Below are 20916 nucleotides of genomic sequence, written 5' to 3'. Positions count from 1 at the left end.
ACTAATCTGTATGCAAGACCTTAACCATTGTGGTTGGGTTGGTGAGTTGACTCACGATTGAGGGACCATATACATCATAGCTGAAACAGTGTTTTAATTGCCCTCTCAAATAAAAGTGTTTATTTTATTTTTTTTGTTCGGGAAAGCCTGAAGGCAATCGCTTTCATGTTGCGGTTGACTGAACTGGGAGAGTTAATTTTCCCTGGAGTGTCTTGGTAAAACAGAGAATGTATATTATTGGTATATAATAGTCGTGGGTTAAAACCACCTCTTCCCATCCCTATTAAAATTGTTTGAACCCCTCCCTGCCTCTCGTTTTAACCCACTGCAACCATCCACCCCCTTCTGCCAGTTAATGGCATCTCTCTCTCTCGCTCTTTCTACGGACCATTTTTCCTGTGGAAGACAGCCCATCAGGGTATATAGATCACCTCGGTGACTTGTTGGTTGAAAGTCCATTTTGTAATATTTGCGAAATATGGCTTCGACCTAGCCCTTAAAATGCATCTGAAGCGCTTGCTCTGCCTCACAACTTGCTGCAGCACTGATCTTGGATTTATGCTCTGCATTATTTTTAACTGCTATACACATGTGCTTGTTCCAATGTGGCTTGCCAGGTGTAATTGTTGAATGTAACTAATATTCTGTGCTCGTGCCAATAAATATTTAAAATTGTGGCATGTTTTGTATTTTATCCAGATCAAACTGAAATGACCATTGAAGGGTTGGAGCCGACAGTGGAATATGTGGTGAGCGTCTATGCTCAAGGCAAAAACGGTGAAAGCCAGCCTCTGGTTGAAACTGCAGTCACCAGTACGTATGTTTCATTTTTATTTCAGAATTGGTTGGAGGTTCCAGTGATTATAGTTGGTGGAGACTAGTATCTCGCTTGTGTATAAATGTGAAATGATAAACAATAAGTTTGCCAACCGCTAAAAAATTAGGGTGTAAATCAACTTGTCAGATTTTTCTTATAATGTACATGGTATTTATTTGACACAGAAGCAAATGTGTAGCTACAGTAGAGGATGTTCTTGTGTACTGAATCTTACTAGTCTATAAGGCAATTGGGTAGTGTCCGAAGGGCTGGCCTTACAGTTCATTGTGTGGAGCAGTTTTTTGGCTGTTTGTCAACCTTTGGCTGCTGGGTTGGTGTTCAGTTTATTTCCATAATATTAAAACAAACCTTTCCCGCAGCAATATCAAACCCATGCAGTCTGCTATGCCCTGAAAAACCCATACAACATGTCTTTACAAGTTCAAAACTGCTCCGATTTGCAAACCTCGACCATTGTATTTAGCTATCTGAAAGCGACACGTTGGTGATAGATTCCTTACCTTAAAACATCCCCAGGCATCAGACTGGATCCGGAAAAGTTTGCTTAGCAGTACCCTTGCGCATCAGTAGGTGGCGTCCGGCGGCTCTGCGTCCATCACTGGCGTAGTCAGCGCTGAGATGACGTTACGGAGATTACTTAGGCGCCACCGATGTCAGTTCTTTCTTTTTCCACGCCAGTAAGGGCAGATCCGGATTGAGCACGTACCTTGGTCTATTTTTGACCACTATTTTGAGACTGCTGGAGGTCCAGCTTTCATTGTGTCGCCGCTCCCGGTCTAGGAGCCGCTCACGGGACCGGAGACGTCACTCCTCGGACTCCAAGTCTCTTCGCCCTTTGATTCCGGGAAGCGCCACCATGAAAAGTTGTCGAAGAAGCGTGTTCGCTCTCAGACGTCCCCCTGTCGCTCCTCGGAGGGGGACAAGGGCCTCGCCCCTGCAGCTCCTCTGGAGCCGGAGAGTTCCGCAGCCTACCCACCATACCCGGCTCTGTCGGCAACTCCCGAACAGCTGCCAGAATTCCTTGCTTCTGTGGGCCGCCTTTACAGGCCTCGGGCACCTTTGGGCCCCGCGGGTCTGTGTCCAGATTCTGCTGGCCCGGCGGCTCCGCCATCGGCCCCCGGCCCCACAGGATCCTGCGCCGCTGGCTCCGGCGCCATGAGGTGCGGCGTTGCTGGCTCCGGCCCTTGCGCCACCATCCGCTCCACCCTCTGTGCCACCCTCTGCTCCGCCCCCGGCGCCGCACTGAGTGCCGTTTATCCCACCCCTGCCCCGGTTCCCAGACATTTTGTTCCACTTTGGGATCCGTATTGGGAACCATGCTGGTCCGGCGCCGTTCCCGACCCAGTTAGTCCCGTTCCCGACCCAGTTAGTCCCCTCTCTGGCCCCGGCTCTGCCTCCATGTCTAACTCCCTACAGGCCAGAGGCGGATGATGACTGGGAGGGGTCCGAGGACCTGCTTGCTCGGCAATGTGACTCCGAGCTCGATTGGGTGGATAATTTGGAGTATGCAGGCGACCTCTTCTGACCCAGGATTCGCCTCTCCCCGCCCACAATGGAGGAGGGTGTCTCCTATATGGTGGTCCTCCGTCTGGCTGATACCCTCAATCTGGCTGCGGAGACCCTCAATCTTCACCTCCCCACAGTGGCCCTCAAGACCAACCTCCTCACGAGGTGCTCCAGCCAGCGTCTAACCCTGCAGAGCCGCTGCTTCCCTTTAATGATGCTCTTACAGAGGTCCTCTTGGGCACCTGATCAAGGCCGTCCACGAGGGCCCTGGTGGATAAAAACACCGCTAGACGCCAGGTGACCCTGCTCCTTGACCACTCACTCTACGCCTGAGAGCCTGGTCATTCAGGCCTCCATGTCGCAGAGTGCCTTTCCCACAGCCCCGCCGGATAATGACTAAGGCTGGACCAGTTTGGGAAGCACTTGTTCTCCTCAGCCAGCCTTGGGCTGCGGTTGGTGAACACCGCCTGCTTGTTGGGCCGCTACTCCCACGTGGTGCGGGACGCCGTTGCTCAGGTGTTGCTTCAATGTCCTGAGGAGGTGCAGGCTACCCTTTCTCAGGGGATTGCTGAGGGCAAAGATGCGGCTAAGTTTGCCATCCGGTGTGGGTTAGACACCACCGACTCCCTGGGCTGTGCGATCTCCACAACCGTGGCGTTGCAGAGCCACGCCTGGTTGCGTTTGACTGGGTTCTCGCCCGATGTCCAGAGTTCGCTCATGGACATGCCCTTTGATGGCACCCGTCTGTTTGGCGACCAGGCTGACGGTGCCCTGGAGCGCTTTAAAGACTCACAGGCTACAGCCAAGTCCCTGGGTCTTTCTACTAAGGCCCCGGCCACTCCTGGTTTTCGTTCCTTTCATAACCAGGGTCGAGGCGCGCCCTCCCACCAGGCCTGTGCAAAACCAGCCACAGTGAGGCCGGGGTCGCTGATTCCGCAGCAGTGGGTTGGAGAACCAGCGTGAGGGTCCATCCACCTCCACCCCGCTGCTTCTGCCTCTAAACCCTCCTAGAGTGTTATGTATAAAGGGGTTAGACCCAAATATACTACCTGACCAGGGTCCGTTACAAAAAAAGTGGTCTTGGCAGTAGAGCAATAAATCTAAACAAAAATCATAGTAGCACAAAGAAAAAAGGACAACATATGTTGAGGTGTGGTTAATACCCACCATTCAAATTCGTATTCTCAAACACTATCTGGAACACAACAATTAATAGTATTCCACTGATATGCATCTGTATCTGCATAATTAGACAAAGGTGCAGTAATATTCAGTGCTCTTGGTGATCAGGAAAGGAAGGAATGGAAAAACGAGTTTTCAAGTGTGGGAAAGGGGGGACATGGAAAGGCAAGGGTGACATAGGTACATCAATATAAATTTCTATGTACATTCCCATGAAAAATATAAAAATGTTCCCAATAAAATACATAACTCAAATGGAACCAAAAATTGATTATACACTGTGTCCCTAGAGTTTGTATATTGGAGTGTAGTCGACGTTTCGACTAATAGTTTCAGGATAGTTGTGGTCTTTGCGGTGGAGTCTTCTTCAGGACTGTGTGAGCACATTTAAAGGGAAAATGGAGGACCAATCCGCCATATTCACTGGGAAAGTAGGGCTTCGATTGAGCTCTACTAAGATGGAGTGGTTGATCAATGTCCACCCGCAGACTCGAGACAATCAGTCACATTCAAGGAGGAAAAAAAAAAAACTGACGAGTTCAGCTCAGTGGGAGCAAATCAAAAAAATCTCGACTTCCTGGTGTAATTTTGTACACAGACCCACCACTAGGATTGGTATTGCTGAGGTATCTATTCTAAGGTAAGGAATCTATCACTAACGTGTCTTTCATATGCACAAGTTACTACTTGTGTAACGATATATCTGTAAGACATTAGTTAGTGAGATTCCTTACCGCCTCGCCCATCCTCCCCGTTCTGCGAACTGATTACTAGGGTTAAGGTCATCCCTTTCAGGGCCTTCGTTTTCTGCACCAATGGTCAGTATCTTGCATGGCTCTGTGTTCCTGGTGCGGAAAGTTGTGTACAGAACTGACGTCCGCGCTTGTGGGTGGCGCCTAAGCACTCCATGACGTCATCTCTGCGCTGACCACGTCAGTGACTGACGCGGAGCCACAGGATGCCACCTACTGACAGGCAAGGTTACTGCTAAGCAAAATTTTCCGGATCCAGTCTCACGCCTGGGGATACTCTAAGGTAAGGATTCTATCACTAACTAATGTCTCTTACAGATATATCGTTACACAAGTAGTAACTTGTACATCTAATTTCCTGGTGAGGGCCACGTTTGTTTTGGTGCACACACTCATTGCTGTGCTTGGAGTGTTAATTGAGAGCAGTGAAATAGGGACTGTGCGCAAAATTATCTACTTTAATCTATGATCAACGGGGACGTGTTAATGTTTGTGGCAGGACCAGTAAGGGCAGTAACTTTATTTGAAGAGTGTTCCTTTAAAACTGTGAACCAGAAGCGACTTGATGGACTAATGAACCTATCCAAGATTTCATTTCAACCTAAATAAAAAAAATTAAGGTCCACACAAATTATCTGCTCTGAAGAAGCTGAAAGCTACCTCCCTAAACACGTGTTAGCTTTTGTAGTGTCCCTTTTTAAAAGCTGTATTCAGTGAATTAAATGTTTCATGTTTGTATGCATCAACATTAAAGATTGTAATTTGAATACGGAATGTAATCTGTATACACATTTAAAAAAAATCTTGTTCAAAATAATGTTTTAAAATTTGATTTAACCTTATTAATGGGCATCATTAGACTTCCATATTAACGTGGTATTGTGTGAAGTTTAAATGTTATGGCTGATAGGAGTACTGACCTTGTGGGAAGTAGTTTGGCACAGCCACTGGGTAGATTTCACAAGCTCTGGAGTATTTCTTAGAAAAATAATTCTGTAGTAGGGGATCTCTGTGTATAGTAATCTAGTGAATAGTCCCGCCCATGTGCATGGACCCCGGAGCAATCAAAAATAATCTCTTAAGGTGTCAAAATGCAGAACTGCACAGACACTTAAGCGAGAATTAAAGACAGATAATGCAGCCTATATCCACAGGCTACACGGTCCAGTACTTCAACTAGAAATTCCACCAACCGCAAAGCCTGTCCAGATTTCCCTTGCTTTTAAAGCAAAAACCCTCTGGAATGATAGAGAGGAAGACATGGACAGACAAGCCCCATAGGCTGCCATTATGTGGCTCCGAACAGGATACTGTGCCTTTAAGAGCACTTTCCAGAACTTCACAGTATCCCACAATACACTGCAGGTCCCTTTTACTTTCAGTTCTTTTTTCCGGCTCCTACAAGTAGGACCCTGGAGCATTGAGCTCTCCCTTTTCAAGGGTTTATTGGTGATTTCTTTTTTCACTTTTTCAAAGTTATTTAAGTGCTTTTCTTGAAGTACTTTGCTGTTTCTTCCTGTTTGTCTATGGGTGCACTCTTAATTGTCAAATATGCCTGCATTATTCGACAAATGCCCTGAGTGCTCCAGGAAGAAGGCCAAGTGACCCACACGAGGTGTGTATAATCTGCCTTCCTTCATCCCATGTCCCAGAGGAGTGTGACATCTGCCAGGGTTTCTCTAGCAGGACCCTGAGTGATAGGATGAAGATCAGGTTTCAGGGCCTTGAAGACAGAAGACTGAAGGCACAAGGTGGGTCTGGAGGGGCTTCATCTGCCCATGCTGAGGCCTCTGGGGGGCTCCCCAGGGGCAGGAAGACCAGCAAACGTCCCCATTCTCCGTCGGCGTCGATTGCACCGACCACGACGTCGAGAGGGATGACTGCAGTCTTTTCCCCGTCTCCCCAGGGCTCTGGGTCGAGGCGACGTCTACGTTCGGCGTCGAGGGACCTGAATAGGCCGCCGTCTAAGTCTCAAGTGACTATTTCGTCGTCTTCTAGTATTCGACGTCGAGAGGCCCGGCGTCCGCGCTCGCTGTTGAGGCGACACCGCCGTTCGCCGAAGAGGAGAAGGTCGGCGAAGAGGAGAAGGTCGTCTAGGCGTAGAAGGTCGACGTCGAGGCGAAGGCATTCGCCGTCGAAGAGGCGAAGCTTGCCGTCGAGGGGCCGACGCTCGCCGTCTGGTCGCTGTTGTTCGACGCCGGGAAGGCGCGGAAGGAGTTCTGGCGCCAGGAGTCAGTCTGGCAGGCGTCAAGTGCCTATGGAAGACTCTCCAAAGTCCCAGCCTAGTAAGGATGGCGGTTCACCGGGCTTGGTGTACTCTGTTGTGTATACCCCTGCTAGGCCGAAGACAGTTACTCCTCCAGTTACCGAGAGGACTTCCTCTGTGGGCTCCCACCCCGCCTCCACTTCCGCCTCCTCCTCCACTTCCGCCTCCACTTCCGCCTCCTCCACAGCCTCAACCGCAACCCCAGTTTCCGGCTGACAAGCCTCTTCCGTTTCCTCCGAGGACCGGTTCATTGCCACGATTTCCGACTCCTCCTAAGGGGACCCCTCTGCCGAGGGCTCCATCCAAGCCAAAGTCTCCCGTCCCGGTGGAACCGGCAGGGCGACCGAAGTCAAGGAAGTCGCGATCCCGCTCCGGACGGAGAGGGAGATCGCGCAGTCACAGATCCTCTACGAGGTCAAGACGGCGCCACAGGAGGTGCGGATCACGGTCCCACACGGACACTTCCAGAACCAGGTCCTTCTCCCTGACAGTGTCAGACTCCTCGGCGACGAGGGTGTCTCCCGTGGATGACATCAGCACGTTGCAGGATGTTCTCTTGAGGGGTGCAGTGAAATTGGGAATCACGGTGACGGCTCCAACACCTACGACGTCCGTGATTTTTGAGACACTTCACAAGAAGCATTTGTCTCGCCCTCTACTACCGCTCGTGCCAGGATTGGTAGAGCCAGCGGAGGAGCTGTTCCTTACGCCTGCAACGACGAAAGCCGCTCCGTCCCGTCTTCTTAAGAAGTACAGGCTCCGGATTCCGACCCGGCTTTTCTGAGGATTGACCCTGTTCCGGACTCCGTTATAGTGACGGCGACCAGAAAACAACACTCTACCTCTCCGTCTTCTACCGTGCCTCCGGATAAGGAGAGCCGATGGATCGACTCAAATGGCAGGAAGACTTGTGGGACGGCCTCTACGTCCATGAAGGCTGCTAGCGATACGGCTCTGCTAGGGCGTTATGATCGTGCCCTGTGGGAATCCCTCCAGCAGTTCGCGGAACTCCTGCCACAATAGAGGAGGGAGGGTTTTTTGTTTTTTTTTGTTTTCTGGCAGAGTGAAGAAAAATTACTCCGGACAAGTGGGTGCTGAATATTGTTTGCAATGGATACAGTATTCGGTTCACCAGCCTGCCTCCATCAATTCCTCCGGTCAGCTCGCAGTTTCAGCTGCGTGAGCTCCAGGCGGAGGCAGATATCCTGTTAAGGAAAAGGGCGATAGAAGACGTACCTCTGTCTCAAAGAGGAAGAGGTCTGTACTCCCGGTTCTTCCTGGTCCGCAAAAAGGACTAGAACGAGTTCAGGCCCATTCTGGATTTGCGACAAGAGAACAAGGGGATTCGCAGAGAAGTTTCGCATGCGGTCATTGCATCCGATTTATCCTCCACTGCAACGGGGAGACTGGCTGTGTGCCACAGACCTACAGGATGCATACTTCCATGTGCCCATTGCACACAAACACAGGAAGTTCCTGCGATTCCAAGTCGGCGCCAATCATTATCAGTACACAGTACTGCCATTCGGACTGCTGAAGTCTGCGCCCAGGATATTCTCAAAGTGCATGGCAGTAGTGGCCGCACACCTAAGGAAGAACAAGGTGTTTGTTTACCCTTACCTGGATGATTGGTTGATCAAGGCCTCCTCCTCGGAAGCTCAAGCGTACTTCCAGAAGACGTGCATTCTCTTGAACAAGCTGGGGTTGCACATCAACATGTCCAAGTCTGTCCCGACTCCGGTCCAGTGCATCCAGTACTTGGGAGCCTCCATCAATACGCTGTCAGCAAGCGTGTCTCCTTCGGAGGAGCGACGATTATCACTCCTTCGAAAGGCTCAGGCTCTTATGACCACTCCATCTACAACAGTGAGGACGGGTTCTTCTCTACTTGGATCGATGGCCTCTTGTATCTTCCTCAAGCCACACGCACGGCTGCACATGAGACCATTGCAGGAGTGCTTGGAGGATCAGTGGGATCAGAGGAAAGGGTCTTGGGATGACCGGATACGACTGTCTCTGCATGCTCTTCAGTCTCTGAAGTGGTGGTGTTTGGCGGAGAATCTCCTGAGAGGGGTTCCCTTCCACAAGGACATTCCCACACAGACTATCGTGACGGATGCGTCTCTCCACGGCTGGGGGGGTGCACTCCGGAGACTTACAGATTCAAGGGACGTGGTCCCTGACGGAGTCCACGTACCACATCAATTTCCTGGAACTCAGAGCTGTTCACTTGGTGCTGAAGGCCTTTCTTCCGTCCTTCCAGACCACCTCTCTGCTTGTGCAAACGGACAATACGACCACAATGTATTACCTCAACAAGCAGGGGGGCTCGAGATCGCGCACCCTGGCACTGGCTTCTGGCCAGAGGACTGACTAAAACTGCTACCCATGTACCAGGTGTGCAGAATGTTCAGGCAGACGCACTGAGTAGACTGATTCAGGAAAATCACGAATGGGTCATAAACGACTAAGTACTAGGAGAAGTCTTCGCAAAGTGGGGGACTCCAGACATAGATCTGTTCGCCACTGCCGAAACAGCAAATCTGAGACTTCGCCTCCAGGTACTAACAGCCGGGGACGCTGGGGAATGCGTTATGGATCAACTGGTCGAACAGCTTTCCTTGCGCTTTTCCACCCATTCCCCTGATTCCGACGGTTCTCATCAAGCTGTCCCAGTCCAGGGCACGGATGATACTGATTGCCCCGGAATGGGCCAGACAGTGGTGGTTCATGGACCTGCTTCACTGGTCTCTCCTTCCTCACATGAAGCTGCCGTGCCGGCCGGACCTTCTCACGAAGTTCGGGGGCAGATGTTGCACTCCAACCTCTCGTCTTTGAGTTTGGCGGCATGGCTCCTGAGAGTGCAATATGGCCATTTGAATCTCCCTGAAGATTGCATGGACATACTGAAGGAGGCCAAGCGACCTTCCACTAGGACTTCTTATGCTTACAAGTGGAAGAGGTTTTGCATCTGGTGCAAGTCCAAGGATTATGACCCGACGACATGTAAGGAAAATGTCATCCTTCCATATCTTCATCTGGCGCAGTCTGGCCTTAATGCCCATTCCATTAAGGTTCATCTGGCTGCATTGACTGCCTACAGGAAATGCCCTTCAGACTTCCTTCTTTCAGATCCCTGTGATCAAGGATTTTTTGAAAGGCTTGAAGAAAGTGTTCCCTCCTGTCCGGCTTCCTTCGCCTTCATGGGAATTGAATGTGGTGCTGTCCAGATTGATGAAGGAGCCTTTTGAACCTATTCATAAGGCTTCGTTGCAGCACCTGTCCTGGAAGGCGGCGTTCCTCGTGGCCATTACATCGGCCCGCAGGGTGAGTGAAATTCAGGCGTTGTGTTGCCAAGAACCTTGTACTGTATTTCATGCTGCTAAGGTTGTTATGCGTACTCACCCTAAATTTCTTCCTAAAGTTATATCTGACTCATGTTAACCAGACCGTAACTTTACCTACGTTTTTTCAGAATCCTTCCTCTCCAGCGGAAAGGTCCCTGCATTCCCTGGATGTCAGGAGGGTGTTGACATTTTATCTGGATAAAACCAAGGATATTCGTAGGTCAGACCAATTGTTTATCAATTCTGGATCAGTCAGGTCAGGTCTTGCTACATCTAAATAGTCCATTTCTAGGTGGATTGTGTCCTGTATATCTGGTAAGACCTTGGGGGGTAAACCTAAGGCACATTCCACCAGGCGCAAAGCTGCCACGACTGCTTTTCTCTGTAATGTTCCAATTGCAGAAATCTGCAAGGCGGCCACTTGGAAGTCGGTCCATACCTTTACTAAGCATTACTGCCTGGACACTGAAGCCAGGGCAGACGCTCAGGTTGGGCAGGCTTCGCTGCGAAATCTGTTCGCACAGTAGTGGTATTTCTCTTTTCTCCACAGCCGCTTTGGTGTGGGGATGGGCTTGCCATTCTATTCACTAGATTATGACTATACACAGAGATCCCCCTACTACAGAAGTAGTTTCTGTCCTGTAACTCCAATTCTGTAGTAGGGGTATCTCTGTTATAGTCATAAGCTCCCGCCCTCCTCCCCGGTGGAGAGAGATATCAATGTAAGGAATGCTACAGGTCTGGCGTGTTACGCCTTCAAAAAGAACTGAAAGTAAAAGGGACCTGCAGTGCATTCTGGGATACTGTGAAGTTCTGGAAAGTTCTCTTAAATGCACAGTATCCTGTTCTGAGCCACATAATGGCAGCCTATGGGGCTTGTCTGTCCATGTCTTCCTCTCTATCATTCCAGATGGTTTTTGCTTTTAAAGCAAGGGAAATCTGGACAGGCTTTGCTGTTTGTGGATTTTTGGTGGAATTTCTAATTGAAGTACTGGACAGTGTAGCCTGTGGATATAGGCTGCATTATCTGTCTTTAATTCTCTCGTAAGTGTCTGTGCAGTTCTGCATTTTTTGACACCTTGAGATTATTTTTGATTGCTCCGGGGTCCACGCACATGGGCGGGACTATTCACTAGATTATGACTAGAACAGAGATACTGGAGTTACAGGACAGAAACTACTCCTTAGATGTTATTCAAGACCCTTTATCAGGAAATATAGCTGGTATCACGGCATGAGCTGGTCCAGTTTGGACACAAGCTGTTTAAAAACACTCAGGCTTCAGCTGCTGGGGCGCTTCTGCTTTATCAATTTTCCTTCTCTTAAAATACCCCTGTGCAAAAATATTTTAATTTCTTTTCCTTGCCCTTTTTGGTGACTAGATGTGCACTGTTGATTTACTAATTGTTTTGCATTTATAGAGCTTTAGATCAATTTCAACATCCCTCGTCTAGTACAAAATGTGTCCACCTCATACGGCTAACACAATAATGCAAATGACTTCAGAAATGTGAACTCTTCCATGCTAAACAGATTTTTAAGTTTTTGAATTACAAAAAAAAATCCAAATTTCGAAGTAAACTTTCTTTTGAATTGTTGCACTTTTTTGTGTATATAAAAGGACCTGTGATAATGGGATCAACTGCTGCTATAATGGCAATAAAACTAGATGGGCAGTAAAATAGGATCGATTCTACTCCGTTTTGGTTCTTCTGCCACACTTTTTTGGTGCTCTTGTGATGGCCATTTTACAGTCTTAATCCACCTTTTGAAGTCCTTTGCAATATTGGATTAGATTTTATCTTGCCAATCAAAATGAATTTTTTACAGAAAATTGCTTTGCATGTAATACTGCTTTTATCTACCTCTTAATTTGTCTGCCCCTACTCTCTACCTTCATTTTCCTCTGGTCTCTGCCTGCCTTTTGCTTACTCTGCTAATTTATCAACGTTAATTTGCCTAACAGACATTGACCGCCCTAAAGGACTGGCATTCACCGAGGTGGATGTCGATTCCATCAAACTAGCTTGGGAAAGCCCTAAAGGGCAGGTCACCAGGTACAAGGTGACCTACTCAAGCCCAGAAGATGGGATTCACGAGATAGTCCCTGCACCAAATGGGGATGAAGATACTGCACAGCTGCACGGCCTTCGACCTGGTGCAGAGTATACCGTTAGTGTTGTGGCGTTGCACGATGACATGGAAAGTCAGCCGCTGATAGGAACTCAGGTCACAGGTATACCTTTATTGCTGCCATGCTTGTTCGGATGAGAGGGCTGGACTAGGGTCTCTTTTCTAAGGGAACTCATTTGTATGCCAGAATCTAAACACTAGTATCCGTAATTGTGAGCATTCTAATAAAGATAATTCCCTGTCTGGCTCTTCTATCAAATTATGATGTCTGTGATATTATGGGGCAGCCTTTGCAACAAACATTATAAATGATGCCAGTTGTCCTCAAACTGCTTTTGGACCAGACACAACTGATTTTAAAATGAATTAAGCAGCTTGATTTAGGAGTACCAGGTTTTATTTTGAAGCACTCGAAATTATTGCAAAAGAGATACTGGTGCTGTTGCATTCCAAACGTAATGTAATATGCACTGTAAACAGTTTTCTAATGCAAAATTATGCAACACCCCCATCTATGCTGTCCTTTCTTGTAGACCATGAATTATGCACTAGAAGTTTCAATTGTTTATACCTACACCGTACTCCACTCTGAATGCTTTACCCGATGTATTCACTTAATTAATAATTGTAGTGTACGAGCCTTTAAGGACTTCAGTGCAGTGAGGAATGAAACCTAAAGGTGAAACGCGTGTAGTCTTCTGGTGACATGTTCGACATCCACAACCAAACTACTCGTACAATGATAGTGAAATTCTTCATATACCATCCTCTCCAGAATTGTGATCCTGTGCAAGAGTTATAAACCTGCAAGTATCCCTGTAAGTCTGTATTGTACGGCCACATGGTGGCAGTAGAGGATAATGGCAACCTTCTACTCTGTGTACAAGCCAAATTACTTAATAGTGCAGAAGAAACACTTTAATTTGCCTGTGAGATGGCTGGAATGTCCCCTCCCAACATTTGTACTAAATAGTGGAAATCTATTTCAGATTTGTGAATATTTATGAAATGAAGGTGTAAAATTACAGTACGCCACTCCTCCTTGGCATAGCATTTTGAAATAGTTGGTTCAACGATAGTCCCTGTTAGAAATGGGGATGCTGCTTTTACTTGATAACCGCTTTTACTGCATTGTAAATTACCCCAAAAAGCTGTCAGACTTTTAATAGCACTTGTCCCACGTGAAAAGTGATATTTTACTAGTTCCCCATGACACAGCTGGTTCTTTTTCATTTTGACGTCTTGAAGGCTTAACATGAATTAAATGTTTTGCTAACCGCCATGCTTTTCTTTACAGCAATTCCTCCTCCAACAACCCTGCTTTTTACGCAGATTAACCCAACTGGTGTGACGGTGAGCTGGCGCCCTCCCAACGTGCAGCTCACTGGTTACCGCCTCCGAGTCCACCCCAAGGAGAAGACTGGGCCAATGAAGGAGATCAATCTTTCTCCAGATAGCACCTCTGCAATTGTAACTGGGTTGATGGTAAATCATTTGTTTTGGCTTGATAGAACCTTTTTTGTAACAGATGCTTAATTGTGAGTCTGATATCAGGTTGAAGATTTTTAGCGCAAAGAAACCCTACACTTCTATTATCTGTTTAAGTGATGAGTCTTCTGGAACTGGGCATATATATATATTGGCAGGTTAGTGCTGCTTGGCAGACTCTAATTTTGAAAGTCCTAAACAAAAGTTCAAGCTTTGTCCAGAAAGCATGGTGTATTACTACTGTTTGCATTCAGTGATTATGTTCCTGAAGGTGGATGTGAAGGCCTATGCAACTCTTGTTCCTTAAGGAGTCTGAGTAAGGAAAGAGTTGGGACGTTGTGTTCTAGATTTTGGAGAAAGAAATCGGTGTTCAGGAAGGTGTCTTTGGTAGTGGAGTGCCATCTCTGTATGACATTTAATGCCGGTCTGTTACTCTTGCAACTCGAACTTCATCAACAGCCCCAGTACAAAGATTAGATGCAAAACAATAAAAATGTAAATAGTCCACTAATATGAATAGAATCGGTCAAGAGTCATACATGCATCATTCTGGTAGACTGTTCAGAATGGGTGAAATACTTCCCATAGCCTGCGTAACTGACAGGGGAGAGGTGCAGGAGGACTAACACCAACACAGAAATTAGACTGAAGTAATATAGCCAACCATAAACGCAAACTTTTTTACAAAAAATATGAACAGTTTCTGATTATCCTACCTGGTCTTAAGTTTCCAGTTTGTTCTAAATGGGAGACTATTTGTTTACTGGGACAGCAGAAACCTAATTGTGTCCAACCATATCTCCTAGTCATCTGAGCTTGTTGGCTAGAGTTAGTCCTAAACGCCTTTGGTGTAAGTTTAAGTCTCTGCTTCGTCCAAAAAACTTGATTCTAGCTAGGTCGTGACACTCCTCTGGGTATGTATTGCGGGTCCTATACAAGCCTTTTCTTTAACAACGTTAAATCTGTTCTTTTTTTTATTTTGTGTGATAAAGCAATGTGTTTTTAGTTTTGTTTAATGGTTTTTAAAAGTATACTTTATATTTCATTCCAGGTAGCGACCAAGTATGAAGTCAATGTCTATGCTCTGAAGGACACCCTGACCAGCCGGCCCGCTCAAGGAATAGTGTCTACTCAGGAAAGTAGGTAGTCCATACATTGTGTCTCCACCAAAATCAGTTTAGGATCCCTTTTAGTGGTATCGGATTCTGGTGGCCTTCCATGGTCTTGGATAATTCTGAAATGGACTATGTAGAAACGTGTATTAAAGTAGAAGTATCAACCTTGAGTATGTGGCTTCTATGTTAGCTAGGAAATTCCTATGGATCCAGGAGCTATCTGTGTTTACTGGCTCGTATACATTGCTTGCCTGGTTTTTCACAGATGGTTCTGCACTTCACTTGTCTAAAGAGTCACTACTTTATCCATTTGGCTCTCTAGGGGTTACTAGTTCTATAGTCTGGGATTCATTCAGGATCAAATGGGCTTGAAACACTGATGCAGTACACCATGGCCCATATTTTCGTAGCCAGAGGGAGTGTTATGTGCCAGAGGGGTTAATGTGGTAATTGAAGGCATAAAGAGTAAGCAATATGTTTACTGCCAGATTTGTGAAATGGTGTGTAAATTACAGGGGTCCGTGTCCTGTACAAACTTCAGTCCTGCTGCGATTTTTTTTTTTTTTTTTTTTTTTTTTCTTCTTTCATTTCTATAATCTGATCATTACTTAGGGGCAGGTTAACCACATATCGAATTTACCTGCTTTTTTTTTTTTTTTTTTACACAGATGTCAGTCCACCGCGTAGGCCCCGCATCACAGATGTCACAGAGACGACCATAACATTAACATGGCGTACCAAGACTGAAACAATCACTGGCTTCCACATTGATGCAATACCTGCTGGAGGTCAGAACCCAATCCAGCGGACTATCAGCCCTGACCTTCGAACCTATGTCATCACTGGCAAGTATTTTATTGTTGCAAACTATTGTAAAATATGTAATACTTATGTCAGTCTCCTCTGTTGCTCACTGAAGAGATAAGCAACCATAAGCAAAAACAGTTAATGCAGAAATGATTTTTGCAATAGAGTAGCAGGGCCTGGAGAACAGGAGTCCCTATAAAGGTGTATTTTGTCCCTCAATATATTATAGATTCATGTACCGTGCATATCTTGGTAGCCCTGCATATCAAAAAATGCGTCTTGGCAACCATACATACATGTCCTGGCTTGCATCGAATGTGACACTGCAACCTGGTATGAATGCTCCAGTTGAAGCAATAAGTTTAGAGATCTATCAGAGCCTCACACACAGCACCAATATTTCTGAAATAAGCAACACTACAACGTTGTGCTCTACAAACAAGGCATATAACCTTTGGCTAGCAACTAGCTCACAATGCCTACAGTGGCAAACCAGGAAACACCAATGTCATCCGTTTAAGTTTGACTCATTTAGGCTTTGGGTTAAGGGGTTGAGTCGGAGTAAGTTTGGGTGCTCCGATATAGGTCCAGATGGCCCAGCCTCGCTAATTCTTTTACATTTTTCAAATCACATACAATGAGATTAAAGGTAAATAATTCCTATAATCTAAGTTTATCCTAGACCTCCAGAATGGGCCCGTATCTACTTTACCTAAATTGGGGAAACATGATCTAACTGTTAACCCTATAATCCCTTCACTTCGTCTTTTGTGCTTTCAGTCTACAAGACCAATTCTCAATACTCTAGTAATTTCAGTAATCATGAGTAGACAACTGTGATTGCAGAGTGGGCTAATGAAGTGGAAGGTTAGATTTTTGAGCTGTGACCTTAAAGAGAATGAATGTGTGTAACAGACTTGTTCCTAAACTACAGGCCTGCAGCCAGGTACGGACTACAAGATCCATATCTACACCCTGAATGAGAACGCTCGCAGCTCTCCAGTGACTATCGATGCAACAACAGGTGAGTGATCTTTGGAAATTCCTAATCGAAGAAGGCTATCACTGACACCTCGCTTGCAATCTGAACTGAAGGTTTCAGTGTGGAATACTTCTGCTTTTGGGGATATATATTTGATTTTTTTTTTTTCCTCCACATTTATGCTCCTATTAACCCCTTCCATGCTGGTGACGAACCCCAGCCGTCACGCTCTGCGGCGCTAGTGTGCTGATGACGGCTGGGGTTCGTCACGGCCCCGCCCTGTACTTTTGTTTACCGCACAGCGGCGGAAACGGGCCAGCATGGAAGGGGTTAAAGGATTCATTGACCTTTGTAAGGAAGGGTACCCACTTTACCATTTCATAATCCTGTTTCTGGCCACTGCCTTGTGAACATCTAAATAAAAGGGTAGTTTGAGGAGGTTTAGTGTAGGGCAGAGCTCCTAAATGAATGTGTATATTTGCTGTACATCCATTACTTGTACATTTTTGACATAATTGCAGTTCTCCCTGCTGACTTTGCCACTTGACTGCTGGTTGCATTGACTTGTTAAATACTTTCTTTTCCATGTTTCACTAAAAGTAACAAATTATGTTGTAGCAGGTAGTTTTTTTGTTCTGCAATTGTCTACCATGTGTGCATTTGGAATTCAAAGGTTTGTAACCCTTTCTTCCCCTCTTAACCGACCCCCGCATTACCCCCAAAGCTGTTGATTCTCCTTCAAACCTGAGATTCTTGACTACCACCAGCAACTCCCTACTATTCTCTTGGCAACCTCCTCGCTCCAAACTGACTGGATACATCATCAAGTATGAGAAACCAGGAGGACCCGTTAGAGAAGTATTCCCACGACCTCAGCCTACTGCCACAGAAGCCACAATCACAAGTAAGTACGGTGTGCCTGCGTATAAAATCTTTCTACTCTAATCATGTGAACAATGCAGAATTTGCAAGTGCTCAAGTAGTTTTTTTTTTTTTTTGAGGGCACCCAAATGATTCAAGTGATATCAATGTCTAAATATTAATTGAACAATTAGATCAGTTGCGTGCTTAATGTAGCTTATTTAGGTTTTACTAGAAATTGAGACGTATTGCCCCACAATAAATCACTCCTATGATCCCAAAGTCGAGAAGACGCCAGGCTTTGATAAGATTAGGCCCAGATAAATTGTTCTGCTGTATAATGTGATTTTGTTCTGGTTTAATAAATATGATTGAATTCTAAGTGGCACTTTATTAATATCATGTAAATTGGTTTACTGACCTATCTTGATTTTCCAATGATGTCTGGCATAAACGCTAGCTCAATGTTCATTCTTTTTTGTTTCTTTTGAAATGAGTCTTTATTGAGGCTTTTTGTTCACTTTCAGCAGGGTTGCGGGCGGGGAGAGACTGATGTGCTAAAGAGATCTATTGGGTTTAGGTGGGGGGGGGCAAAAAGGAATATCAATCTGGGGTATGTGGGAAGGGCGGTTGTGCACCAGTAGTCTTAATCTGGCCAGTCTACAGTTTTTAATTGCATTTTCACTATTTCAACAGATCTGGAACCAGGAACAGAGTATACGATTTATATTATTGCCGTTCGGAGCAACTTCAAGAGCGAACCACTGGTCGGCAGAAAAAGGACTGGTAAATATCTTCTCGCAAATTGGGGCCTTAGCAAGCACCATGTTTAAATGTGATCATGGAAATGCTACGATAGAGGTAGAAAGCATGCATACGCGATAGCTTAAGCCAAATTGTTTCTCGACCTGCATTAATCCTTTCCCCAAAATACGCCTTGTAAAGGCGGAACAAACGGTCTGTATTTTTTATTTATTTTACTATATAAGAGGTACTGTTTGCCTGGAAGTTACCCTTTTTCACAGTAAGGGTTTGCTAATCACTGGGCAGACATTGGGTGCACAAATATTTCATTCTTTTTTTATTTCATGATTAGAACCAAGTCAGCAAATTGAGTTACTCTGGCTTAAAGACCTGCATTTTGTAAAGCCTATTTTTTTCAGATTTTCAGTTGGCTTCCCTGGTTTGAATGTTTCTTCCAGTCTTGAATGACATAGCATGTTCCACCTAGTCTGTTTACGGTCATGGGGTTCATGTTGACCCCTATTTAGGCATATCCATCTACCAATCGTTCTTTAAATCAATATATTTTCCAAGGATATTGCCAAATTGTGCTTGCTTAGAAAATTGCTAAATTTGAGGGGCTGGTATGGGGGCTTATTCCACATTCCTCGGCTTTGATTGCTATTTTGGGAGACTAACCGATCCAACCCCTTCATAGCTTTTTATTCTCAGTTGCCTTCAATCTGGACTGTTACCTGACCCACTTGTCTGGAGATTGTATGCTGGTCAGACCGTGTTCCCACTGCAGAAACAACTTGGGGAACCTGTAAAAATAAACTGTTACCAGTCTCTTCTCTAGCTGCACATTCATTCCAGTCAGCTATGCTCCCTGTAGTCCCTAATGGAATTACCTTGACTCCGTCAAGAGTGACCTTCAAGTCTACCATGATAATAGTCCCCTTGCTTCCCACCATTTTCTTAGTCAGCTGGCTAGATGATACAAGGTGCTCACTTCACTATAAATGTGTGAAATGGCCAGTTTGCTCTATTTTGTTAAAGCACAAAGAAAGTAGTTTTTGGTGCCTGCCTCTAACTCGTAAGCTCTTCACTACTCGCTGAAGTAGTCTGTCGTTAATAAGCAGTCACTCTCACATTTTATTTAAGAATGTGAGCCCATGAAGAGTGCGATATTGCTGCAGGGTAAACCTGCAATATGGTGCAGGATTACATTGGTTATTTAAACTATTTGGCAGCTGACTCTTGGACCACTCTGTGTGTGTTCATGCACTTTGGTACCAGTGTAGCTCTTCTGAACTGCCAACCATGCCATTTCCGGGGCCTCTTCCCCCCCCCCCCCCTTCCCCCCCCCCCCGAAGGGACCTTAAAAGGATTGCCACAAGACCGTAGTTGTTTAAATCCTTGCCTGGGTATGAAGAAACTTTTCACTTATATTTTTGCATACACATCTGCTGATAACTATATTCCAGTTGAATACACTGTACTGTCAGGTGTTTGATTAAAGCTAGAGCCAGTCTTTCCCTTTAACAATGCATTTCAGAAATGTTTGTTTAGCAAACATTGTTAATGTAGTACAATAAAACCTCTGGGCTGATTTTTGCAGATGCTTTAACTGGGGTTTAATTGGAATTGCGGTGGCTTTTTGCAGGGCTTAAGTCAAAGCTTGGCCTGTTTGTGTCAATGTTGGTTTGACTAATGCAGCTTCTTGCCGCTGCCAATGAGCTTTGCTTTTTATTGCTTCTAACCCTTTCTTTGGCTAGATGAGCTTCCGCGGCTGGTTACCCTCGCTCAACCTGGCCAGCAAGGCCAGGAGATCTTAGATGTGCCTTCTCTTGTGGAGAATACACCTTTCATCTCCCAGACCAGCTTTGACAATGGAAATGGTATCCAACTTCCAGGCACCAGTGGTCAGCAGAATATTGGCCATCAGGGGCAGCAAGTCTTTTTGGAAGAACATGGTTTTAGACGGCCTGCGCTACCCACAACTGCCACCCCAGTGAAGCCTGGATTCCAAACACCTGAGCAGCATACGTTGGACAAGTATACCCCAGGGCAGCACATTCCAACCATCCGAGAGGATATTGAACTTGCCAGATTCCCTCCACGTAAGATTGATATGGACAGGCCTACATCTCACGACTCTGGTCCTCAACGAGTTGACAGAACGGGCCAGGAAGCTCAAACAACCATCTCATGGAGGCCCCTACTGGAGAGCACAGAGTACCTTATCACCTGTCACCCCATTGGTACAGAGGAAACACCTCAGCAGGTAATTCAAATTTTCCTCTAGTTAAATTTGTTTTTTGCATTGCAACAGGCTAGGGTTTGCCATTGAGTTTTTGTTTTATGAAGTCGATAAAGTTATTTCTTGATAAACTCCGATTCTCTCCTGTGAAGGCTGCAGGACCCATATTCGATAGTAAATGAGAAACTGTTTAAATGTAGCAACTTCAACTATGGCTCCAAATCTGTAGCCCTTTCTGGGAGTATTAATGTTGCACCTTAAAATATGTTTAGATTAGTTAGGCGTTTTACCTCTTCCTTAAGGTCACCCCTTACCTCTCTTCGTACAACAGGGAGAGCGGTGTATAACAGGTGTGGAATTAAATGTTTGTGTTTAAGCAAATCCTCAGACTACTCTGGATATAGTCCCCTAAATGGAGTACAGAATTGGGTTGGTTAGTTTCTGGGGAAATTTTAAAGTAGGGCTCTATAATTAAGCATAAATTAGCTTTTACTTGCAGTATAAACCCGTGGGCTGTTAACATCCCCCAACCTTTTGGTGTTTTGTCGTACATTCACTTCAGTGATTTGGATGAAGAAATGTTTGATAATTTGGGAAGCAATCACTAAGGTCATTTCCATGTCCAATCCTGAAACTAAATTATGGTGACTATT

At 45.8% G+C, this 20916-nt stretch overlaps 1 protein-coding gene across 6 annotated transcripts in view; it reads left to right on the top strand.

Annotated features, from left to right (window-relative positions):
* The window catches only part of FN1 (fibronectin 1), a 150554-nt gene that overhangs the window by 107784 nt on the left and 21854 nt on the right, over positions 1-20916 (top strand). For 2 of the 6 annotated variants that reach the window (XM_078681304.1, XM_078681301.1), the window contains 9 exons: positions 700-813; positions 11858-12127; positions 13322-13509; positions 14564-14651; positions 15296-15472; positions 16369-16458; positions 17141-17320; positions 17974-18063; positions 19779-20287. In XM_078681304.1, coding sequence (XP_078537430.1) covers positions 700-813; positions 11858-12127; positions 13322-13509; positions 14564-14651; positions 15296-15472; positions 16369-16458; positions 17141-17320; positions 17974-18063; positions 19779-20287 — 1706 coding nt within the window. The remainder of the gene's footprint in view (positions 1-699; positions 814-11857; positions 12128-13321; positions 13510-14563; positions 14652-15295; positions 15473-16368; positions 16459-17140; positions 17321-17973; positions 18064-19778; positions 20288-20916) is intronic. The other 4 variants (XM_078681307.1, XM_078681303.1, XM_078681302.1 and 1 more) reach the window with 3 other exon arrangements.

The sequence above is a fragment of the Lissotriton helveticus genome, chromosome 3_1 (assembly GCF_964261635.1).
Source record: "Lissotriton helveticus chromosome 3_1, aLisHel1.1, whole genome shotgun sequence".
Taxonomy (NCBI): Eukaryota; Metazoa; Chordata; class Amphibia; order Caudata; family Salamandridae; genus Lissotriton; species Lissotriton helveticus.
Note: the sequence above shows the minus strand (reverse complement) of the source record. Positions and strands in the feature narration are given on the sequence as shown.